General features: G+C 48.1%; 8 protein-coding genes across 8 annotated transcripts; 5 read left to right on the top strand and 3 right to left on the bottom strand.

Moving 5' to 3' along the window:
* Positions 1-347: 347 nt before the first annotated feature.
* Positions 348-2,931, top strand: LOZ57_000354 (uncharacterized protein; the record flags this gene model as incomplete). Its single annotated transcript, XM_049249459.1, has 2 exons — positions 348-354; positions 425-2,931. The coding sequence occupies 2 exons, from the start codon at positions 348-350 to the stop codon at positions 2,929-2,931; spliced, it is 2,514 nt and encodes an 837-aa protein (XP_049111653.1).
* Positions 2,932-7,100: 4,169 nt separating this feature from the next.
* On the top strand, positions 7,101-8,264 carry IPK1 (Inositol-pentakisphosphate 2-kinase; the record flags this gene model as incomplete). Its single annotated transcript, XM_049249458.1, has 2 exons — positions 7,101-7,952; positions 8,067-8,264. The coding sequence occupies 2 exons, from the start codon at positions 7,101-7,103 to the stop codon at positions 8,262-8,264; spliced, it is 1,050 nt and encodes a 349-aa protein (XP_049111652.1).
* Positions 8,265-10,033: 1,769 nt separating this feature from the next.
* YAF9 (NuA4 histone H4 acetyltransferase complex and the SWR1 complex subunit) lies at positions 10,034-10,908 on the bottom strand (the record flags this gene model as incomplete). The annotated part of the gene is made up of 3 exons (XM_049249457.1): positions 10,034-10,731; positions 10,791-10,815; positions 10,876-10,908. 3 exons carry the CDS (start codon positions 10,906-10,908, stop codon positions 10,034-10,036), a joined length of 756 nt encoding a protein of 251 aa, XP_049111651.1.
* A 330-nt stretch (positions 10,909-11,238) lies between these two features.
* On the top strand, positions 11,239-12,253 carry LOZ57_000351 (uncharacterized protein; the record flags this gene model as incomplete). The annotated part of the gene is made up of 4 exons (XM_049249456.1): positions 11,239-11,290; positions 11,347-11,401; positions 11,469-11,773; positions 11,832-12,253. 4 exons carry the CDS (start codon positions 11,239-11,241, stop codon positions 12,251-12,253), a joined length of 834 nt encoding a protein of 277 aa, XP_049111650.1.
* Positions 12,254-12,363: 110 nt separating this feature from the next.
* On the bottom strand, positions 12,364-13,372 carry syf2 (Pre-mRNA-splicing factor SYF2; the record flags this gene model as incomplete). Its single annotated transcript, XM_049249455.1, has 3 exons — positions 12,364-12,411; positions 12,473-13,111; positions 13,166-13,372. 3 exons carry the CDS (start codon positions 13,370-13,372, stop codon positions 12,364-12,366), a joined length of 894 nt encoding a protein of 297 aa, XP_049111649.1.
* Positions 13,373-13,557: 185 nt separating this feature from the next.
* LOZ57_000349 (uncharacterized protein) lies at positions 13,558-15,462 on the top strand (the record flags this gene model as incomplete). The annotated part of the gene is made up of 1 exon (XM_049249454.1): positions 13,558-15,462. The coding sequence occupies one exon, from the start codon at positions 13,558-13,560 to the stop codon at positions 15,460-15,462; it is 1,905 nt and encodes a 634-aa protein (XP_049111648.1).
* A 2,207-nt stretch (positions 15,463-17,669) lies between these two features.
* LOZ57_000348 (uncharacterized protein) lies at positions 17,670-18,731 on the top strand (the record flags this gene model as incomplete). The annotated part of the gene is made up of 2 exons (XM_049249453.1): positions 17,670-17,938; positions 17,990-18,731. The coding sequence occupies 2 exons, from the start codon at positions 17,670-17,672 to the stop codon at positions 18,729-18,731; spliced, it is 1,011 nt and encodes a 336-aa protein (XP_049111647.1).
* A 59-nt stretch (positions 18,732-18,790) lies between these two features.
* On the bottom strand, positions 18,791-19,522 carry LOZ57_000347 (uncharacterized protein; the record flags this gene model as incomplete). Its single annotated transcript, XM_049249452.1, has 1 exon — positions 18,791-19,522. The coding sequence occupies one exon, from the start codon at positions 19,520-19,522 to the stop codon at positions 18,791-18,793; it is 732 nt and encodes a 243-aa protein (XP_049111646.1).
* Positions 19,523-23,409: the final 3,887 nt, after the last annotated feature.

Here is a 23,409-nt window from a genome sequence, read left to right as displayed (position 1 = left end):
GGGGTTCGGGGCGGCAAAGGATGATATTCAGGTAGTCGGAAGTATTAATATAAGGAGGGAAGCTTACCCGCCGAGTCTGGGGAGTGTTCTGGCGACCATTTTTTCACGAATTCGAAATTTTTGGAGGGGTTAACAGGGTACAAAACGACCTGGTATCGTGGTTGTTTGGCGTGAGGTCAAGATCTCGGGAACTCCAGAATCGCATCACGTTATCCAATAACTAGTCACCGCTTAGTCAGATAAAGTTAAGTTTGTTACGTAAGCATATTCGTTATTAGTCAGCGATTACTTCCAAAAAACTTCAATGTTTGCGACCAGCTCGATGAGAAGAGATGGTTGTACTCCATATGGACGGTATGGTCTAGCCTTGAAGATTTCCGGCCTCGACTGGGCTACACCCGCTCATCAGCTATTTGTCAATAAGCTGGTGGCTTGCTGTCAATGCGGCTGGCGTGCCTCCGACTAGCACTCCCATTGACATCCCGAAAAAATGACACCCTCGTGAAGTTCTACACGCCAATTGCACACCGGACCGTATTTTCACGTCACCGGAGACTTGTTCCATGTAATTTGGTGGCTAGATCCAGTACCTTAGCTCCCGAACACACCGTTGAATGTCCAAAGTGCCATCAAAGCTCTGGAAATAATGGGATAGCAGACGACGTATCTTCCGCCGAAAATCAAAAAGCACTTTCCACCCCACCGCCACAATCCCTCCACATATATGAGCAAAGGGCAGCCAATCCGGGCCTACCGGATCGGATTTCAAATTACTTGGGGCCTACCCACGATGTACTCGACCCTATGAGGCTTGAATTTGAGTCGAATGTCGGCAATCTTGAGCATATTGGAAGTAAATTGATCGACGATTTTCGTTATCAGCAAGACTTTCATCTCTGGAGGGTACTTCTAGAATACCGCCAACGGCACTATGGCGACGAGGGGGTTGTGCATATATGGAAGGGATTAAATGGGAGATGTGCTGAGCTGGGTCTTCCAGTCGAAGGAGATGATGCTGATTACCTATGGAAGACGTTTATTTCCATTGGCTTGAAGCAGGAATGGCTAATGAGGGAAATACAGCTTCATGGGGAAACAATATGGAAGGCAACGAGGAAGAGATGGCACCCATTCTATGAAGAGGTTATCGGCGGTTATTTCAAGTTACACCTACCACGAGAAGCCCTGCGTTGGCATCTGAAGCTGAAAGAGATTCATCTCGAACGGTCAAACGAAGTCATTTGTATTCTTCCTCATGCCATGACGACCGAACATGGCGTACGCGGCTTCAGGAATATCTGCCGGAGTCTGGAGGGACACCAAATTTATAGCTTTGTTGTTCCTATTCTTTGGGAAAAGGGTATGGTAGGGGATGCCCTTGCTATGCATGAATTCTTGGTTTCCCGCCGTGACGGCCCAAAATCCCTGTCGGAAATTGAGCCTCTATTAAGATATGTTGAGATGTATGGGTCAGAAAAGCAGCACAATTATTTCATGCAGGAATTAGTTAAAGCCGGTCTTATGGATGATACATCTATCGATGCAAAGCAACATCAACACCATACCCCGAAAGCAGCAAAAAAATCCACTAAACAGCCCTTTCGCGACGATTTTGGAGCTCGGTTGTTCGCAACTAAATCCTTAACCTTCGAACTTATCCTTGGGGGCTTCAAGATGTTTGGTGTTGATACGATCGGCCCTTTAACGTTACGAGAAATGGCTCTAAGAACGGTTAACATGAAGGAGTTGGTATCCCAGCTTGCCGCCCTCCAATCATCCGGGATCTCTACTGGAAAATCTGTTTTTTCAAAATTGGTTATTAAGTCTGTCCAGGACAGAAATACGGCATTGCTACGCGATATTCTTGAGAGCGATCAGCACCCTGATGTATTTGAAGACCTAGAAACGCAAAAAGTGCTTCTTGCCATGTATTCAAGAGCCGGAGACTGGCCCCAGGTCCATAAAACTTTGGCTATCATGTCAATGGCATCAGATTCACGACGTGAGAGGCATGACGTGCTGTTTCGAGATGTTGTGAGAACCGGCAATGCAGCTTTAATTATACAGCAACTTGAGTCGATGAAAGAACACGGTCTTTGTTTGTCAATATCAACTGTGGAATCGATGGCCCGCGAAATTCTTCCTGCCCGACCCAGCGGCTACAGCCCTCCTCGGGATTCAGCATCTATGAATGATCTTCGGTTTTTGATTTGGCTATATCAACAAGTAATAATGTCTGGAGGGCATGTCCCTCCAGAATCCTGGCTAGAATGCTTGAAACGACTCGGCATGTACAACCTTTGGGATGAGTTGGAAAAGCTCTGTTTCTGGCTGGTGCCAATTTACGGACCCCCCAAAAAATCCACTTCCGAGCCAATTGACGGCATTAAGCCGCCCAAAGCAGGCACTCGAAAGGGCTCTGATTTGTTGGAACACCTTTTGCCTGCGAGTCACCCAAGATCGCCTCTTAGACGGATCTTTGGAGTTCAGTTGCAGCATGCTATCGTTGCTTGGGGGTTCAGCATGCGCCCCTATGACGCCGAAAATACTATTATGCTCAACCCATTCGGCAATGAGGGCGAGCATCTGATCCCATGGGCCCGTGGAATCGTTCTCCTTCGCCAATTAAAAGACAGGGGCGTTATTGTACAAACTAATACTATCAAAAGCGCCAGCCGTATGCGCCTGGCCGCACTCTTCTCCGATAACCGTTCTTCGCGTCGCAAATACAATCGTCTACTTCGGAAGAACAATCCATGGTCTCTGGAGGAACTCATGCAGAGTATAGACCAGGCGTGGGGGAAGCCTGTATTTTCTGAATATGAAGGGGACCTTCACAGGCTAGTGAACCCTAGGCCTAAGGTTCGACATGCACCGTTTCGTTCCCGACTACCATTCCAGACCCCCCCGGTAAATTTTACAAATTTCTAGCCAACGACGTCAACGATGGTTTGGAGGGTTACCTAATCCTATAATGGAAGCTCTAGGATATTGCTTTTTGTTTTGTGTATTAGAAATGTCCTCAAAAAGTGACATTCTAGCGCAATTTCGATAGCTTGCCTAATACCCTCCCTAATCATGACGGTCTCTTTCATATTCATATATAATTAGGCACAATATAGAATATTACAATGGAATAATGAAATGCCAAATGCAATTCTCTAAACTGGTGAAAGCTCCTGCTGTAGCCTTTACAAATCGGACGCTAGTATATCCTCGACAGCTTTGACCTTGCTTTCCATCGTTTCTTTTTTATCCGTTCTATTTTTCTTGTTAGACTTTATCATGCAATATATGCAAGAGGCCACCTCACCTCGTGCCCACCCTGATGCTAGTGTGAATGCGAGCCATTCCCTGCTTGTGAAGCATGGCGTGTGCCTGACCGATCAGATCGAAGACTTTATCCCACGGGCCCTCTTCACACGCCGGCATTAGCCTCCCCTATGTAAAATTTCCGCTATTGTTGAAGAGAAATATAATTACCAACTGTGGTCCCGCACGAATGCATCTTGAATTTCAGTCCTGATTTCCCAATCAGCCGCTCCACATCGGCAATACAATGAGAAACAGATGGAGAAGATGTTCCTATCTACTCAGAAAGACCAAATGAGGTCAGGGTTTTGAATGGGAAATAGCCAGGGAAAGAAAGGAAAAAAACGCACTGGGACCAAGCAGAAGTCGGCGACGCAGTGGTCTGGCAGATTAGACACATTCGAGTCCCCCACATTGGCCATTGTGGAATAGCAGGTGTATTCAGCGTTAGCTTGATTTCAATTTAGTATAAAGGAAACGCGGGTTACGGAGACACGTTCTATCAGACTATCTGGGCAACGAGTTCAAACATTTTGCTTTCCGGAGAGCAATTAAGGTTCGTTAAGTGGTGGAGGTTGGATTTGGTTATTATTCCGCCTTGCCCAGCTGATGTCATATGTAACCAATAGCGACTACGCCTGCATGACTTCTTTGAGTACTCCGTAGGAAACACTGTTTACTCCTACAAACAAAATCCATCATGGCTACTTCAGATGCGGCAGCGAGGTGCGGCAAGCCTGCATTTGGTTTCTGCACTTTGCCAACCACTTGGACCCCATTTGTTGTTTATTGTTCATTGTTCGTTGTTACCAGCAGCGCTGCATTATACGTACGTACTACATGCATACCATCAGACAATTCTTCAACCCGGACACGATAAGTGCTCTCCAGGTCTATGGCTTCAGCGGCCACTTCAGCAAGCTCTTCAATATTGAATTGTCTATAATGTTGTGCCAAGTTCTTTTCCTCATCGCAAGAAACCAGGAACGTATGTGTCAAAAGAATTCATCATTTTTTGCTCCAGCAGTCGAGCATGTATAAAAAAGCCGATTTTGGGCGAACAGTACCAGGGCTTGTTCCAGCAGAACTTTGCCTCTTTCCGCCCTTGACAGGTGCATTTGCAGTCAGAGAATCTCACCCAAGGTTCATTGTTTCAACCGCCGCAAAACATCCTCTAAACACAATTGTGATACTGTAATCTTTGCCTGTGAAATCAGTCGGCATAGAGTTAGGAATAAATCAACTGATTAGGCAGTTCATAATTGATGCTTTTTGCAGATGTGAAATAACATTTTGGTAATACAGAGTGCGGAGTACTCTATGGACTTAATTCGCTTGCATCTTGAAGATTCATACCACTTATAAGCAATTTAATCAGGAAACAAGACAAGGGTGCCGACCTGTACTTGATAACTGACTCCAATACCACATAACTGTAATTCACAGAGTTGTCACTAAGCTGAAGATGACGTTTGGTGGGGGCGGGTATTCCAATGACTTCAGGACACATTACAGTGTTGGCTCTTCCGTGGGTCACATCGAATTCTGATACGATAAGAATCCTAGCATCCTAGCATCGTACGTGTGGTGAAATCGGTTTAAAATATATTACTACCCCTGGCATTGATAGCTGATCAGCAGGTGACGAGAAGAGAGGGCCAGGCAGGCTGGCTCGCAGGGCCGTTCCACATAGATCAACCCAAAAAACACCCTTGATGCAGGGCCAAAGCGCGCCGCTCAACCCCTGAAACTTGCAGATCTAGTTACCTAACTAGCCCTTCGGCTGATAGGCTGTCCTTGTCGCTCTGGTTGGGGGCCTCTTTCTGAGTGGGTTCGATATTTCAGCTCTCGAGACCATAATAGTCCATGGTGCACGGAGTACTCCATACGGAGCAGATACAACCATAACTACTCCATCGTATGACTCCGTAAGCTTGCGCTATTCCGTGGGACAACGGAGAGCGATCGACAGGCCGACGTTTCGACCCAGACGGCGCTGTTCCACACTCTGGTAAAACCACGCTTCGCCGTTAGACACAAGCAACGCCTCTCTGATTTCTGCCTCCTGTGGCTGGTCGGCAATGCCAGGCCGTGCCGCAGCGCCGAGCGCACTCCCGGGCCTCTCATCCCTGGCCTGCGCGCAGTCAAGTCCAATCAAGAATGCTGGGCGCGGGTGGCTCTAGCTGCAACCGGGCAAGATATTCGCCGTGCCAATGGGCACCGCCCCGTGGCTGCCGCGGTGTCGAGGGTACCTGAGGCGTCGCGATCCCACGATCTGGTTTGACCGCCTGATCTGCTCCGTGGATGATTCTTCCTGTATCTCTCCGGGCGCAAGAGCCGCTCGACGAGCTGGCGCCCGGGTATTTGTCCCCTCCCCGGCCCATATCGGACCTGCATAACCCTCGTATTTGGATCCGATCACAGACGACGTGCAGTTGCAAACCCGGCCGGGTGGGCAGCGCGCGTTCTCCGGTGATGCACGTCGTCAGCATCCTGGCAGGCTGTCATCTGCGAGTCTTGCGCCGTATTTTTCCTGAGTGTCTTCATCGCAGACTGCGTGTCGTCGTCGTCGTCGTCGTCGCTGCAGCCCTGCGCACGCGCAGAGATCAGGCCATCAGCGTCCCGCCCAGCTCGTGTCGTCGACCATGTGACGGATAGACTTTTTCCGCTGTCGTTTTGAGACTTCGTAGAGGATTTCGCGGTCCATGGATCTGCCTGGTTTGTTGTTGGCGGCGCAGAGGCCGACGGGCGATTCGTGAGAAAAGCCGCCACATGGAGCTTAACGGATGCGCCCGCAATCCTCCTCCTCAGCCCACGCGATGCTGGTCCAGCAACGGAGGCGAGAATGCTCCACGATCTGGCATTTAAGCTTGCCTGCCCCCGAGCGCGTGCTCTTTGTCCCGTCTCCCGTCTCTCGCTCTCGGTCGCGAGCGCAGATGAAGCGCCGCCGTCTCGCATCCCCCTCTTCTCGCCGCCTCGCTGACGCGCCCGCTGACCAGACTCCGCTGCTGCTTAGGTATGTAACGCTGGATGTGCGGCTGTTTTTTGTTTCCCTCTTGTCGCCATGCGCCACACCAGCAGTCTGCCGGCCAGTCGGAAGCTGTCGTGCTGCGGGCGTTCTGCGCTCAAATACGAGGCCCATGCCGGGTCTGGCCTGCGCCTTGTTTTTCCTTCTTGCGCCGGTGCTCCTGCTGAGCATCCTCCTCTTCGGCTCTCATGTGCTAAGTATTTCATACATAGCCTGTCCTCGCCGCCCTGCTGCCGCCCGGAGGTGTTGCCGTTCCCCTGACCGTCGCCATACTTCACTATCAGCCCCGAGACGCTTCCCCCAGCGCCCCTCTCCCGCTATCAACCCGCCGTCCATGGCCCCGGCTATCTGTCGAAACCTCCCAAGTACTGCGTTGTCGGAGCACAAGTACTTTCTTCTCCTGCTACGTCTCCAAGCCTGGCATTTCTCGTCAACTCAGTTGCAGCCGCTCGTTTCTTTTCTTTGACCACAACTGTTAGCTAGCTCTATATCTTGTCCACGTGAGGAAATGACTGCATCGATTGCTCTATAGGACTACGTCGGCTTTGTTCTATAGCTCTACTTAAAAGCCCACGGTGAAGCTAAGGCTACATCCACCAACCTTGAGAGGGGGTAGCTTCCCATATCGCTGCATCACCCTTTCCAGCAGGGAGCTTATTTGGTTGCCTATTGAGGCCCAATTAACGCAACCTTTGTTATGCTTTACGGGCGACTCCCCACTGCTGACGTTGCAATCGCCCGTACGGTTGCCCTGTCGCCGATGTCTCCAGCGTCGGTAGATACAGCAGCAGGACTCTTGTCAGCAATGATGCGAATCCCCGAACTACAGACCGATATAGAGCTGGCATACCTTGCCGAAGGTGGTGCAAATATCGTTTACCGGATGGTGATGCCCGAATCATGTAGGGCAAAGAAAGAAACTGAAACAGAGTGGCAGCACACGTACGGCGGAAGACTGCTGCGTCTCAGAAAGAAAATCGGATCCGGCACGCCGTATATTGAGACGGCGATCAATTTTGATTCCCAAATCAAAGCATTGTTTCATGACAGCGAGCTCGTGGAGCAGACGCTGGTGGCATTGCCGAAGGATATCGTTTCAGTATGCAACGCACAGCTAGAGAGCGACGAGGCGAGTGGCCGTCGACCAAAAGGCAGACGTGGGGGATATTTGTCCTTAAAGGAACCATTCGGGCTGCTCATTACAGATATGAGTCCGTCTCCCAACTCTGGCGCAAGTCTCTGGGAGTTTAAACCAAAATGGCTGCTTCAGTCACCTTCAGCTCCACCAAATGCAAAGAGATGCCGGACTTGCGCTCTGCGCGAAATGAAGAATTTTTATGCTTGCCAACGTGGAGAGAAGACGAGTCGCGCGTTTTGTCCGCTCGATCTCGTCTCGAGCGACTTTGACGATGTCTTGCGCGCGGTGCGATTGATGAAGGGGCCACAGCATGAAAGGAGTCGCCTCGCAAAGTTCTTGCATCAGCATCCAACGCTACTCAAGCTGCGAGACTGTCAGATATTAAAGAATGCAGTTGGTTTGCCTGGGTTGTGTGCTGACTCTCGCGAAAGGGCCGTGTCAATGACCATCCGAGACTGTACAATGTTTGTTCGGGTACGTAATCTATTCTCAGTATTTTCCTTTTTTTGATCACCCTCATGACGCAGTCCGGTTTTCTTTGAGCACATCATAACGCGATTCGCACGTAGTTGCTAACCTGAGCTCTAGGTCCCGCGCGACGAACGCGAAACGCCCGAAGTGCGCCTCGGGGACCTTGATTTCAAAAGTGGGACAGGAGGAAAATTAGAGTATTGGCGGGATCTCGAGACCCGGCTCATAGAGGAGGGATGGTATCATGGCAGGGAGGCCGTCGCAGAGATGCCCGACTGTTCTTTGCAATATCGCCGCCAAAGAACCCCGGCCTGAAACAAAGAGGCCCAAACACCGCTCATCCTTGAGTGCGTTTTCTTTGCATCTCGTTTCTTTTCGAATTTTTTTTGAACATAAATTATGCTGGAATAGATGCGACCACAGGAGCAGGCATAGACCTCTGCACGCAGACACATTACATACCTGTAGCAGGCCCCGTATTCATGATCCATGCCACTTGATTGCAGCGAAACCCAGCAGCGCTCATAAACCACCGGAAAGCGCAAAAGATATGCAAAATGCTGTCAGGAGGATCATCATGTGTAACTCCAACCCCAGTGGTGACCAGAATACCCATGCTTCAACGTCCCTTGGCCCGGAGAACGAACCCTGAGTCGAGCGACCAAGGATCGGATAATTCTACTCCGTCCGGAGTACTCCGTACTGCCAAAGTCAAATATGTTTTTCATGATGAAACAAAGGAGGGTTCATGGCTAGCTAATTATAATAAACCAACTAGCTGCTTGTTAGCTTGTTGTTGGTTGTTTTTAGTAACCGCCTATTATGTAGTTAGCGAAATGAATCCAGAACTCCCAAGCACGGGGCACTACTCCGTATTGGAAGCCACAATATAAGAAGCGCCCAGACAACTGCACTCTCGACCCCGAGAAATTTCACAACGAGATGTGACAGCTCATCAAGAAATCCAAGCAGAACAATCCATATACCCCACCAAACAATGAAGCTCCTAGCCGCCTCTTTCCTCCTCTCGCTCGCGCCTTTAGTTGCCGCCGCCGCTCCCAATCAAGCAGCTGGAGGCGTCGTATTCTCCGGCAGGCTCATCAACGCGGAATGCACCGGCTATCGCCTCGATGACGAGAAATGCACAGGGAAAATGTTAGTCGGAGGTGTTGGGCAACCGCTAAACTGGTAATTACCCCTCCCTCTATAGAGAAAACAAATCCTACGGATAGAGCCCTACAGTGGGACGACCACCGAAAACGGGGGCGCGCAAGCGATTCACCCTTATTGCCATGTGCCAGAGACTAATATGTGTCATGATATAGTAAGGAGATGAACGGTAAATGCTGTGCCCTCGATAAAAACGGAAAAGGGGGCTTCATGATCGAGAAGGGGACTACACGATTCGGGCCTTGTGAATTCTGCTTTAGTGGGGGATGTAAGAAGGCGTGAGGGGGGACTGGTTATGCAGGCGAGGGAACATGGATGCAAGGCGTACTCGAGGCGGATATACTAAGGATTGGAGCATTGTCATTTGATTTTCTTATTCTACTGCTTTGCAGGCCAAGCTCCCTTATGATTTCGGGACAAGGACATATATTTCTGACGTATGGATTTAGACAGCCTTGAACCCATTAAAACACATCATCTTCCTTCCCAGGGCTAAGGTTGTTGAAGTATATGACGCTGGGGTTCATCACCTGTCAGCCTAATCCTCGAACAGAACCTATGCCAATAATACATCAAAGAAGTATCCAGCAGACACCACAGTCCATAATAGATTGTGGTGTTTGTTCTTCTTAGGGTAACCTTATCGTACACACACCCTGGCATTTTGATTTACTGTAGTAAGGAAGTGTTTGGAGCATTCTTGGGGGCCATGCAGGTGTCCGTTTACCTCAAAGGGTGGTATTGAACCAAGAAATAGCCTGTGCATGCAGAAACGGCCATGTGCGAGTTGGAGTAGCCACTATTAGTCGGCTCTCGGGTACTGCAAGGACACTTCAGTGGTTAAGCCCCAAGGTAACCTCACGCCGGTTGTCCATGTCCGCTAAGTGTCGAAATCGTATTGTTGAAGATGTGGTTCACTTTTTCTTCTGAACAACAGGCAAACCTTCACTTTCCTTGAGCTTGCCGAGATACACTTCTCGCTCTATTAGTTTGGCACGCTCCTCTTTCAACATTCTGTCCACCGTCTTTGTGGCCTCGCCAAGCTTATCGAGTTCCTTGGCCTCCGATTTCTGGCTATAGGGATTCCTGGGAGAATCCGAATATGGAATCTCTGCTGTTCGGCCGCTTTGCTGTTGCTGTTGCTTTGAACCCTTTCCGGCTTTCCCTTTCGAGGGTAGTGGGGCGAGAGTTCCGCCAGTCAGCAAGTTGTAGAATTGCTCCACTGGCTCGTTGAAAACAACTTCTTCATAATGCTGGCTGATGATGGTATCTCGTCTCGCCTTTTGGGCTTCCGCGTCTGGTCCGTAAGGGTGCAATTTCAAGCCATGCCATAACGTCTGTGGTTTTTCCGTCGACTCTGGAATAAAGTACAGCTTGATTTGGATCTCAAATTCACCCCAGCCAGTTTCTGTAACTTCAAATGGTGGGCCTTCAATCGTCCGGATAGATTGGGCGTAGGTTTCGTGGAGCTTGAACTGGACTTTCTTCAACCAGTAGGAAATATCTTCGTCATTGACACCTTTGACAAAGATGCGCCATTGGTGCGTGTGATCTTCGGGAATGCCAGTCGGCCGTTTATTTGGATCAAATGGCTGCGCTTCGCTTCCGAAGACTGTTATTAAAGATCAGCTTTAGCTTAGCAGGTATGGATGCTCGCCGAGAGGGTCATACTGAAAGGCCGGAATATCGAAACACCCTGTCACAGCGACGATGGTCAGTAACAGCAAGCCTAGCACTCGAAACAAAGGCGACAAACCCTAACTCGCTTTGTACCGGCGGGCGCTGGCATCCTTGCTTTTATAGACGTTAATTTGAGAGTATTTGCGCACGTCGATGGCCAGCCGCGATTGTTCATTCAGCGCGTTGAAGATAAAGTCCTGCCAAGCCCATTCGCACGTGATGTTCGGAGAGGTCCAGCCGGGAGCCAGAGCTATCGGACGACGAGGAGCAGCGGAGCAGAATGTGAAGGGATCTAGATCCCTAGGACGCAATTGAGAAGCGCCCAGCTGCCTTGAACTTGGAAAGCCCGTGAAATCTACTAGATAGCAAAAAATTGTCACGATCACAGCGAATTTCATTACCCCCACGCATGCTAGCTTGGAAACATACTTTCTAGAACATGGCAGCAGCAGCAACAAGGCTCGTCGTTGCAGGCGGAAGCGGCTTTCTAGGTACACTGGTTATTCAATATCCGATGCTCAATATCAAACTAAAACTCTGTCGATAGGGTCTAGAATCTGTCAATCTGCCGTTACTCGAGGGTGGGATGTCGTTTCCTTGAGGTACTTGCTCTCCAATGCTTGTGCACTACTTCTCACATCGCAATCACTAATAACTACGTGGCAATAGTCGACATGGAGAACCTACGTGGGATGCGATCACATCATCTTCCCAGGCACCGCGCTGGGCGAAGTCTGTCAACTGGGCCAAGGCTGATATGTTGGACCCAGCAACGTACTCGTCGCACCTCAAAAACGCTACAGCCGTTGTATACTCAATGGGAATTCTCTTAGAAGTAGATTATAAAGGTATCCTACAGGGAAAAGAGTCGGTAACTAGTGGAATACAAAAAATGCTCTGCTCATCATCGCTGGAAAATGGAAAACGGAATAATCCACCACAACAAAGTTATGCGGTTATGAATAGAGATTTAGGTAGATTTCGAGCCCTGCGCGAGTGTTATATTAATACTAACAAAGGCTGTCGTGACAGCGGTAACCCTGGCAAAACATTCATCGGAAGAGAAGGTCCCGACGTTCGTGTATATTTCCGCTGAATCCGGCCAACCTATTCTACCTTCGGGCTACATCGGTTCCAAGAGACAAGCCGAATCTTTGATCTCAATAGATTTCCCCGAGACACGGAGTATTTTCATGCGGCCGACATTCTTGTACGATTCTTCGAGAAAACTAACAATGCCCATTGCATTAGGCGGAATAATCGGATCCGAGGTCAACAATATGTTGGGTGGCAGATTATCTTTTTTGGGCCCGATGATGGCAAAACCATTGAAGGTCGGTACGGTTGGCGAAGCGGTTGTTGAGGCCATTTCAGATGGGGTGACCAAGGGTGTGGTAAGTCCCAGAAAGATCGAGGATTTGGCAACGAAGGGCTGGAGGAGAACGATGCTTTGAATCGTTCCATGGCCATTACTCCGTTCCCATCATCCTATCAATAACTGCCACAGCAGGTTAAGTATCCTGTGACTGTTATTGAAATTCTGTACATTGTTGTGTTTTTAGCCTCAGATCATGGTGCCTCTCTCAAAACTATCTCGAATTTCAGCAGTATACTGTAACAAAATAAAGGTTAGCTGACTATTCTAAGAATCATCTTAAGCTTATACTGCATACCTTGTTATAAAACCTGGCCAATTTCTGGTTAAATCGTTTGTTTTTGTCATTGATATATGTAACGTCGCCATCGTCGTCTCCAAGGCCACGTTCTCTTCGCTTTTTCAGGCGCATCTCTTCCGCCTTTTGCAGATCGGCTACCAATCTATCAACTGCGGCGCGATCCGGTCGGTTCTGCGTGAAATCTATTGAGTCTGCGGTAGAGTAAAAAGTTCCATTCTTATCCACAGCCACTAGCTCGCCATCTTCGCCTTCAATGAGATCAAGACCTCCATTTGCGGCGGCGCGCATAACGGCATCCGCTTTCTGGGATTCGTAAGCCTCAAGATTGGGTTCCATTCGTCGCAGCTGCCTTTTATAATTCTTATGAGAGTCTTGACGCCAATCCTGGAATGCAACACCCTCCCGATGCTTTTGTTTCTTCTCCACTCGGCGGTCCCATTTTTCGGATTCATCCACGGTCCAGTCCCAAGCACGTTTGCGTTCAAAGTCTTCACCAGCGGCTTCGACATCCGCTTTTAAAAGATTGTGTGATGCAAAAGCATGTTTGCGAGAGATGGAATTTAGTAGTGTCGGATCTGTAGACAATCGGTGGGACTCGGCAGCGGTTTCTTTGAGATTACTCTTCGCAGCGCTTTTCTATCCAGAGAGTTAGGCGGCTTTATTCCAGATTGGGCAATATTAGGAGCTTACCGCTCGCGCTTGGAGTGCTTTGAATCTCTCAAGCCTCGTTTGGCTCTTCGAAGCCTGATTGCCGTCATCCTTCTGATCACAGGGTTTGGCTGGGCCAGCTTCTGGTGATCCGCAAACATCTTGCTTTTCTTCGGTACCCTCGATTTTAGATTCCTGTAAATCTTCGGTGTCCTGCGACTCCTTTATAACGTTCTCTTTGGCCGTCATATTGTATTCGAAGCCTCGTTTGGTGCTCTGATATGGACGATGTTTCAATATAATGAGAGCGTATTCTATACTCCGTAGTTGGTTTTGCCAAGCCTGTATTTTCTTACATAAGCACCAAATCTTCGCAGGCAGACCAGCTGTTTAAGAGTAGCCTCCAGTGCGATGTCGATTACACGCACGCCTCAATGTTCACGGCGACTTCAAGGGCGTACCGGTTCCTTAGGGCTCTCCAGCTGAGGAAGTACAGCTCGCCATGCGCGGGATCAAGGGCGCCTTCCAATGTCCCTCCCCCAAGAAATACCTCTTCCTACACTGAGCTCCCGCGAGTCCAGCTTCTCCGATATGCGTTGACGGGATCAGTGGAGGTTCCTGGAAACGTAACCTGCGGCGCGATTATTAATGCCGAACTAGCAAAGCAGTTTTCAAGCCATCGTCTACCCTGGACCACCAGTCCCGCGGAGCATCCTGTGAACTTCACGCTACACCCTAGTGGTGGAAGAGACGTGCTCTCTGGGATACAAGATGAAATTCAGACCAAAGTCAAAGATCGAGACTCAGCAAATGAGCTGGTATACTCCCTCGCTTTGTTAGACAAAGCTTTTTCGCTGTGCGAAGGTGGAGCGCAATGGGAGGATCTCCTAGCAACAATCAACGGGACATTGGCAAGGCTGCGAAAACTGGGAGCTACAGATACGAAGGGGCTGCTTCTTTTAGGGATAATATATGCCTCTCGATGCTTTTCCGTTCCCGCGTTACGATGTTATTTGCAACAATACTCTGCCAATGGATATGGCTATTTAACTCCTGAGATGGCAGCCAAGGTAATAAGGCATCTTAATCAAGCCTTAGAAACGGGAGATTTTGATGTTCGGATGGATGGAGCTTACATGCGCTCAATCATCGTGGGAAATACCGATAGTGATGACCGCCCTGGTACTCTTGATTCGCTTCTCGATATATCGCGGCCATCAGATAACTCTTTCCTTGGCTTGTATGCCGAATTATTGGGAAAATTAGGCTGTTATCAGAGGCTGAAAGAGCTATGGTCAATCATACGGGTAGAAATTGGCCGCGGTCATACAGCAAAGCCGCTCATTGATACCGTCACATCCTGCTTGCAAGGTATGATTGAGACTGGTAACCCAGAAGCAGCAATAGCAGCTGCCCAGGATATTTCTTCTTGCGTGGATTTGAATGCACTACTTCCTCCTCGACTTTGGGTTCTGTTAGCCCGTGATGATAGCAACGGGATAATCCGCACTCTTGCCACTGAAAAAACAACACAATCGATCCTTACAACAGAGCTGTCTTCTGTCGAATTGATGCTTGGGCTACAGTGGGTGGGAGGTGACATTGGAAACCACATTGTTTCCCGAGATACACCAATTTGGTGTAATAGCGGCAATCCAGAGGAGGCCTTTGAATCACTCGGCACTATTAATACAACCCCTAGTGCACAATACTTGGTAGATACCTTTAGGTTTCTCACCTCGACCAAATCTGCAGCAAATCTGTCCATGATGGCAGATATATTGCACGAATACGATGGTGTCGAGATGTCACTATGCACAACGCGGGATGATAACCTTGGCCAGATCGAACTGACGTGGATCATCCAGTGTTCGCCTGTTGAAGTATTGCAAAATACTATGCCCGCTGTGGCATATGATAATGTTTCTCTTAATTGTTCATCTCTAGGCTTGCTGAGGGTCCGCCAGGACTGCAATGGTGCTCCTCAAAAACTTAGCCCCCACCTCTACTTGATGCAGCTTGGATATGTCGCTGCACGAAACAAGACTTTGGATGAACGAAATAAATCAACACCAACGGGACACTTAGTATGTTGGGATCGTCAGAAAGGCGAGCTTATCCTTTTGTGGGTTGGGGAATCCTGTGGCGTCGTGGGAGCAGGGCCACGACAGTCTCAACCCCCACCGTATTTTCAGTATTCCTGCGTGAAGGCAGGAAAATTGACAGAGCAGCAACAGCGCTCTGAATTCGATATACAGGGACTCGAGCTCATTGAGATCTTCAAAGATGAACGAAACGTTTGGATTGATATTGATCCAGCATATGATTTGCGAACCTAAGTGGAATACTGAGCGGAGTATAGAGTGATCTGTACGGGCTATAGCACCGGGCCTTCCTGCTCCTCAAATTGTGTGCGCTTACATCCATACCTGCTCCGTACTTCGTACATATATATGGATATACATGCAATTAACCTCATCTGCTGCCCTTGTTACAACATTTTGGTCGCAATAGGGAGGCTCTTCTTCCACCCCTCGCCTCCTGTTCCGCCCCTCCTCCGGTAATCGATTTCCTTACCTTTTCTAAGACTTAATTCCTGCTCCAAGCTCAAGCATCGTTAAAAACCATTCACTCTAGTCTGAAAGTCAATACGAAATGGCCGTGCAGCCTGAGGAGCCAGTGCGGCCCAACATGTAAATATAATTCAAGTGAATCACCTGTCTTAAATGAAATTATACTTTTTTTAGGGCCAATGAAATGCGAGTTATCATTGGGGTGTCTTGTCCCAGCCTGGGTGGGTTCGTATTGGTACCTTGCATCGGGTGCATTCTCTAGGAAACGCAAACTATTGGAATACCGACTAGATTGCTGTCAGATGCAATTAGCTGGCGGTCAGTGAGCCAGCGGTCAATTTGAACCCTCACCGGCCCTTGTCTGGCAAAGGCGATTTTGCAATATCAAGCGTTGATCACCAAATCCCCTCGGTTCCGCAACACACCACTAGTAATATATACTCACAGCCTTGTGAGAAACCCAGTATTATACATCACACTTCTGACCCAAATATTATGATTTCATATCCCGCTACTTTTGCAATGCCATTGGGGTAAGGGCCGTGGGCCCAAGAAAGTGCCGTCTCGGAAGATGTATTCCGTAGACTCTGATTTCGCAGCACTGATCGTTCAATCTGCAGGTCAGCTCGTAGGAGGGTTCGGCACAATCATGACCAAGATCAGAGAATGAATTCAGCCCGTCAGCAAATTAGTTTTCATTTTCTGCGGCAGCTTTCGGAACCGGACTTCGACACTCGCTACCAAGCACCATCTCTGGGTTTGTGGCTGTCAGAATGGGCTTATGTAGCTATATCGGGGGGCACGTGTGGAAAAAGTTTGCTGGCACGCACAGGGCTGTTGGCGACTATCCACTGAGATCCTTATCTAGAAGGCTGAAGGGAAAAAAGGCAGTCAGAATCTCAACAAATGGGTATCGAGTGCTCTCGCTTCGATGATCGCAATGTGGAAACACCAACTAACCAACAGTAGAATCCTCTGCCGTAAGGTGTCACAAGAAACGTGGAACTGAGCGGTATAGCAGAGAGAGTTGCTCTGGTGCGATCGTCAGCGTTGCCCTTGACAGGAATTAGTTGCAGCGAGCTGTTTAGGAAAAGGGGGTTGACGATCAAACCACGCGGAATATGAACGCAAGAAAAAGGAACGAAGAAGTAAAGCTATTGGGGGGAATGTCCCACGCGATTTGCATAGACTGGCACCCTTTCCGGTATCGTCCCATTATTATTTCGTCCTGAGAATGTTCTTTTTTCCGATACTTTTCCTGGTGCGGGAGACCCGGCATGATACCCTGGCTCGGCTACACGAACGCTGAGTGGCCTGCTCAAATATCAGCCGTACCATCACTATTTTTTGCTTTCATCGTGATTGGCAGGCCTTGCGACGGGTCGCCGCATGCTAACCTGAACTATGCAGTATTTTTCGCTCGTTGACAGGCGACGTGAGACTCAAGCTTTGGAATCGAAAGCTTCCTGGACGCGGTAGAACATGGACTATAGCTAGCGACGCACGGGCCGTTCCATGCGTTCGCCATGTGGATTTTGAACCGAAAGTCAATCACACTAGCCCCCTTGACAACCGGGGTTCTAAACCTGCGAGACCCAATGTACACGTCTTCTTAGACTACCAGAAAACCGCCTTGAGACTGGCTGCAGGTTGACTAGGATCCCGACGAGGCAGGCCCATATTGCTTTTGGTTTCAGAAGTCCGTCAATAGTTGAGTGGACTTCAGATTACCCTAAGCATGACGGAAGGAACTTTTATTCTCAGCCCTCTTGACGCATTGTCTGGAAATTTTTGGAGTGGACATTACTCTTGGGATCAACATTTGCTTGCCGAAAGCTTCGTAGTTTTCATATTCACTCTTTGTTGATCGTTGGGGAATTGGGTATCATTAAAGCAGCCATCAGGGAAACGATTCACAAAGTTTTTTGCTCTGGAATTTATAAAGTCTCAGTGCTGGGCCGGATATTATATCAATGTCCTTCCAACACAATGCTTTTTCGGCAGATAGCTTCCTGGTCCCCAAGCATAGCAAGATGTATCCCAGTGAAGGCAATTTGGATCAGACCACTGCCTCTGAGTATCCTCGTTTTGCTCCGAAGTCAAATATTTGTTATGGGCCTGGAACCTATGTTTTCCAAGCACCTGTGTACCTCAAAGAAAGCACATACAGATTGACCAGCCTTTCACGACAAGAATCAGGAGAGCGACGGGTAGAAGAAAGGAGAAGCTTTGAAAGTGGAGAGTAAGCAGGGTCCAAAATCTATGTTCAAGATTCAAAAGCTAACAAGCCTAGATATATCCAAGAGGAAACTCCCAGTATGCCAAACACGGTCTCCAATCAGTCTCGAAAACCATCTGTCCCATCAGGTTTTGATCACCTCCTTAACCCATCCCCGGATCTACCTCTTGCTTCTCGGCTGCGATTATATGTACGGCAGCAACCCATTGCCGCGCGAACTTGTGCAGCTGGCGAAAAGAGTCGTCGCTGTATCGATCCATCACCTGTTCTTCAACTCCTCGTAGCGGGTTTTGATCCCCATTCAACGGAAGATCACAAAATCTTGAAATACAGTCAATACGTCGTTGCTTGCCAACTCTTCATCGTCCTTAAGAAGACACATGGTTTCGATTCAGCACCGCAGTCAATGCTCGTCGAGCAGGGCAAAGACGATCCTAATTTAATTAGGCCTGTATATGGGAAAACGTGCGTTAGCCCATTTTTCGTTGAGATGGACCCGGAGCCTGCCAAGGCTCCTCCGCACCCCGGCTCAGCATCCCGAGGAAGACAAAGCACATTCTTTGTATTTGCTGATCTCCGTATACCAACAGCGGGGGTATATCAACTACGTTTCCGACTTATAGATGCTGGGGCGCCGCCCACAACAGGCAAGATACCCATTTTGGACGAAGTATGGTCGAACCATTTCCGAGCCTATCCCGCGAAAGATTTCCCAGGAATGAATCCGGCGCCATTCCTATCGGAACAATTAAAGGCGCTGGGGGCCGATGGGGCGAAGTCCAAGAAAACGAGATGAATACCTGGTAGCCATGGATGACTACGGCATAACACATGTACATAATATATAAGCAAAAGTCATAGTTGATGACTCGCCAATAGGATTGAAGAAGTGTCGGCATCTGGGGTAGTCCAAATTTCCCTGAGGTTAGCGACCACTTGTGTGTATTTTGAATCATCTCCCACTCGATCTAAATAAGCCAACCCGTCTTGAAGTTTGTTTTCCTGGCGAAGCAATATTGCCATTTGCAGAGAAGCCATTGCTACTCCTTCGTAGGCAGCAAGTTCAAGCCACTCTTTTGCCATTCGATAATACTCTGCAGTTGATATATATGGTGAGCGGTCAAGTATGAGCCCTGGAGATATCTTTCTTGAAGCAAATAGGACCTGATAAAATGGATCATTTTCGGCTTGTTTTAACCCAAGATGTTTTAAGCGGTATATTTGGCCCAGTACATGACAAGCATTTGGATCACGAGACATTGCCGACTTCATGAGATGACCTTCAGCCTTATCGTGGTCTTGATTGTTCGAAGAAAGTATTGAGGCAAGTAATTTGTGGCACCCTGAGTTGTTATATTGGGAGACCCCTACCTCAGCTGCTTTCCTTGCTTCGTCGACTTGCTCAAGTTTTAGCTTGAGTTCGGCATAAGCTTCAAAGGGAGATTTTACGAGGGCAACCGCGTTTAAGATTGTCTGAAGCGACGAAGGAGTTTCAATTGGCTTTACCGCATTCATGGCACTTTGGTACCAATTTGCTGCTTCGTCAGGCTGGCCCTTTTCAAGCAGAATCATGCCGTAAAGGACCATTGCTTTCCAACTATTACCTTCACGGGCAAGAGTCTCCACTTTTTGGATCAGCCACGGTTGGTTATTTATTGAAGAAGAGTGAATCAGTTTGGAGGCGAGAGTGTTGATAGAGAGCGGCTCGCCAGCACGAGCCAATGCGGTCCTCACAAAACGGGAAACCGTTTTATGGCTTGGAGAACGGTCCAGTATTGCAGTCACTATAGCGATTTTCCTCAAGTCTACATGTACAGTTAACGTGTGCGTAATCAACATTCAAGGATGAGGGCGCTGACTTATGTCTATGCTCTTGACGTCCAATGATGACGATTGAGTGTTGTTCTGAACGGCTGCTATACATTTTCGAGCAATATCAAGAGCTTCTGCACAATCAAATTCGGTCTCGCCGTAAAGAGCCGAAGAAAACAATGCCACAGGAGGTTCTAGAGTGGACGAAAAGTTTTGGGCCAACTTTGATGTTCGTGTTGGTCTCCGGACCGGTAGGCGCGCATGCTGGGAGCTTGCATATCGACAGCGGAACTTGGCGTTACATATTGTAGCCAGAGGGCTTCTGGCCCAATAGGAGGCTCGCATTTGCCACTAAACAACGATTTTGGACGATAGATGAGGCGTAGACGAGCACTCCTTGTGAAGTATTCTGATAGAGCAAGAGTGAAAAATATGATGACATAAGGAATACGCTAATCTGAGTTTGGCCTAGTTAGTCAGAGCATCTCGGCCGCTACTCTATTCAAACGACGTTTCTCATCATCAACCAAGGCTAAGACAACTATCGATACCAACATCATACGATCGGGCAATAATTATTGCATATACTATGTCATCCATTATGAACACTGCTATTGTGCATTTGGTTCTACGAGCATAGAGCTCTAGTTTACGGGGGCCCAAGAAAAATAGTGTACAGCAGGGTACGCCGGATCAGACCATGTTTTCTATCTGCTGCATGAGATGGCTTCTAAAATGAGGGCGGTTTCTCTAGGCTTACCTGTTATCAACTTGGCAAACCACCTCAAACGGACTCTGGCAATCTTTTCTATTGTTAATACTGACTGTTATTTATTGGTCTGTAAAACAAAGAGAATGGACCGACCTCCCAACAACTTTTACTTGCAAATTTCTAGCGTCCTTGCAACCCTCTGCTAAAAACCTTTCAAAAGCATGTTGTGATATTTGGGCCGGGAAATATCTCGCGCCCCCACCTTCCCCACTGCTCCCAATACGAAGCACCCCCAAACTCATTAGCGTCAGTCGAGACCTTGGCTCAGGGGACTCCCTCCTCTTATGCCTAAGCAAAGTCCGTGGTACCAAAATCCGGGTCTCGTGACAAGACGAACAGCTCAAAGATGCGTGTGGAAACTTACAAAAGAGAGTGCCACCGTATCTCGATCATTATTTACTATTTTATATTTGTTGAACTTCTCGACTATTGTTTATTTGCCTCTATTTGCTAACAGAAAGCGAGACAAGACCAGGGATTATTCAACACTAAGACTGGACCTGTAGCGGCATACTAAAGCCCAACGCTTAAAAACAAGTGGCCACCTACGGAGTACCTTATACTTCTTTGGGTGAAGACTGGTGGCTGTCATTGCATCTTTCTCGAGCTGATATCAGACGCTATCTCCGCTACACGATATAATATTACAGAAATATAGGCAGTATCAAATTAACCTATTAAGACTCACCTTAAGAGTTGCTCTAGTGTGGAGAAGCAAGCTGCTTACTAGACCACCTTTTAGATGGGGCCCGGAAATCGGCAATTCATTAATGCCCAGCGGCTCAGCATCGCTGTTCTTAAGAAGATGTTAATTACTATATATGAGCATCCATACATATAGGGGCGAAGTGCGTTTCATAATGGTAATCTATTACTCTCTACCTTACTATATGTGGCTAAAATATATGAGTGAGTTTGTTTGTTTGAATACGTAAAGCAAAATCAGATCAACGAAGCCGAGTCCCGTTAACTGGACACCCCTCTTTCGCTATTGAAGTTTGGTGAAGGAGCATCAACTGTTGCTGTCCCTTAAATGGCAGGGAAGTCACCGTTTGCAGACAGCGGTTACCTGGCTTAAATAAATATTATTATTTCGAAATTAAGGCTTCGGCAGCACTCAAAGCGCTTATTATTACAACTCAACCTGACACGATTTCGATGAAAGCTCGCTTAAAGAATTGTACACTTTACTCGCATTGAGTTTCTAAAGAGAAGGGTTGTCAATTATGTTTATAGCTGACAAGGGTGATTGGAGTGAAAACCGTTATTGATTTCTCCGCCGTCAAATATTCAATGCCGACGGGAAATATAGTCCGATTAAGATGGCCTGCGGGGCAAACTAAATGAAGTAAAGCGAGTTGAGAGTGCTCCATGATACTAAGGTTTACTCTCTTTGGCAGCTCCTGTTTTTAAACAGTTTATCAAAAGCTACCAACGCGATGCCCGTCGATTCGTATCTGTCTAGATGCGCGGCCTGCCGATTTGCTAACTAGCCAAAAGGGCCATTTTGTTCAAAACCATTCTCCTAGATCTCAGATCGACGCTAGTATAGCTTATCCCCTATAATACGAAAGCTAATCAACGATGCATGCCCTGTTACATCAGCCCAAAGAGGAAAGAAGCTGGGACTCGCGGTTTCGGGCGTCTAGATACAGCGTAGCAAGACCTTTTTTCTCCGATTATGGCAACACCCTTGTTCAAAACATTAGTCGCTTACAGTTCAAACTCCAGAAGTTCCGGGGAAGGGAGCCCGTATTAGTTCTGGAAGGGATAATCAGCCTACCTTCATCTTATTTGGAACAGCTTCGGTATTCTTAGTATGATGAATGCTCTCAAAATCAGCAGGAAATGCAACTATTTCTTGAGTAGTCGCGTGGCACATCTGGTGGCTGGAGCTTACCATATAGTTTTCGCTCTAGCGTTCAAGATCTTCCATCTATTGAAAAGTGACGTTTTCTTGTTTTACAAATGGCACCATAGGGCGGCGCTTAGGACAATAAGCGCATATTTGGCAAATTTCAGACTATATGCCAGATCAAGCCGGCGGAGTTTGAAATCCCACTATCGGCAGCTACTCAGTCCGCCTATATGTTTGCCGCAACTAGGTCAATTAAGTCAGAGAGAACGTCAATGACCCTTGCTGAAGTTACGTGACTTTGAAAGCAAAACTTCCTCATTATTGTCTGAGAACTCTCGACTCGAGAGAATTGGCAAGCATGTGCCAGAGCCAGCCAGCAGTTTCATCAAACACGACGCCACCTTACACACATAGTTAGCAGACCAGCGACCCAGTTTCATCTAGAAGTATTGACGAAGCGATCATTCTTCATTCTTCACGTATTTTTCCTAACAGCAATATTAAAGGGTTCTATACGAGATGGCCTTCTGAATCGGAGACATGTCAAAAAAGTAAGAAATTGAGCGGGACGTCACGTTCAACATCTGGTTCTTGCAGGAAGGATCGGAGTTTGGTCACCCCAACTCGATGTCTGACACCAAAACCAGGATACCGAGCGAAGAACAAATAGGGAGTGAGTCCAAGGCCGATGATGGCGATGTACGATCAGAAGCAAACATCAGCGACGACAGGTTTGAGAGCCAAACAGGGCAGGCTTAGCCCTACCCTCCACCAGAGACGACGTACAAAGCAGGGAGGAAGCTTTTGGTAGACCACAACACAGCTGGGATGACGCCATTGGAGTAGGTGTTGTCTAGGAATAGACATCTACATCTAACGTAATAGATAGCTCCAGAGCAGCGATCGGCCAGGGGCGAGACACCTGCGAGCGCGCTGAAACGGTCGGCGGTTTTGCATGCAGTTGAGGGTAGCATTAAACAAAAAGCTCGACGGGCACCAGGGGGGAAGATAATCACGCAGCCAATTGGACAG

The sequence above is a fragment of the Ophidiomyces ophidiicola genome (genome assembly GCF_022830035.1).
Source record: "Ophidiomyces ophidiicola strain CBS 122913 chromosome Unknown scaffold_1, whole genome shotgun sequence".
Classification (NCBI taxonomy): Eukaryota; Fungi; Ascomycota; class Eurotiomycetes; order Onygenales; family Onygenaceae; genus Ophidiomyces; species Ophidiomyces ophidiicola.
This window is presented reverse-complemented; position numbering and strand designations above follow the sequence as displayed.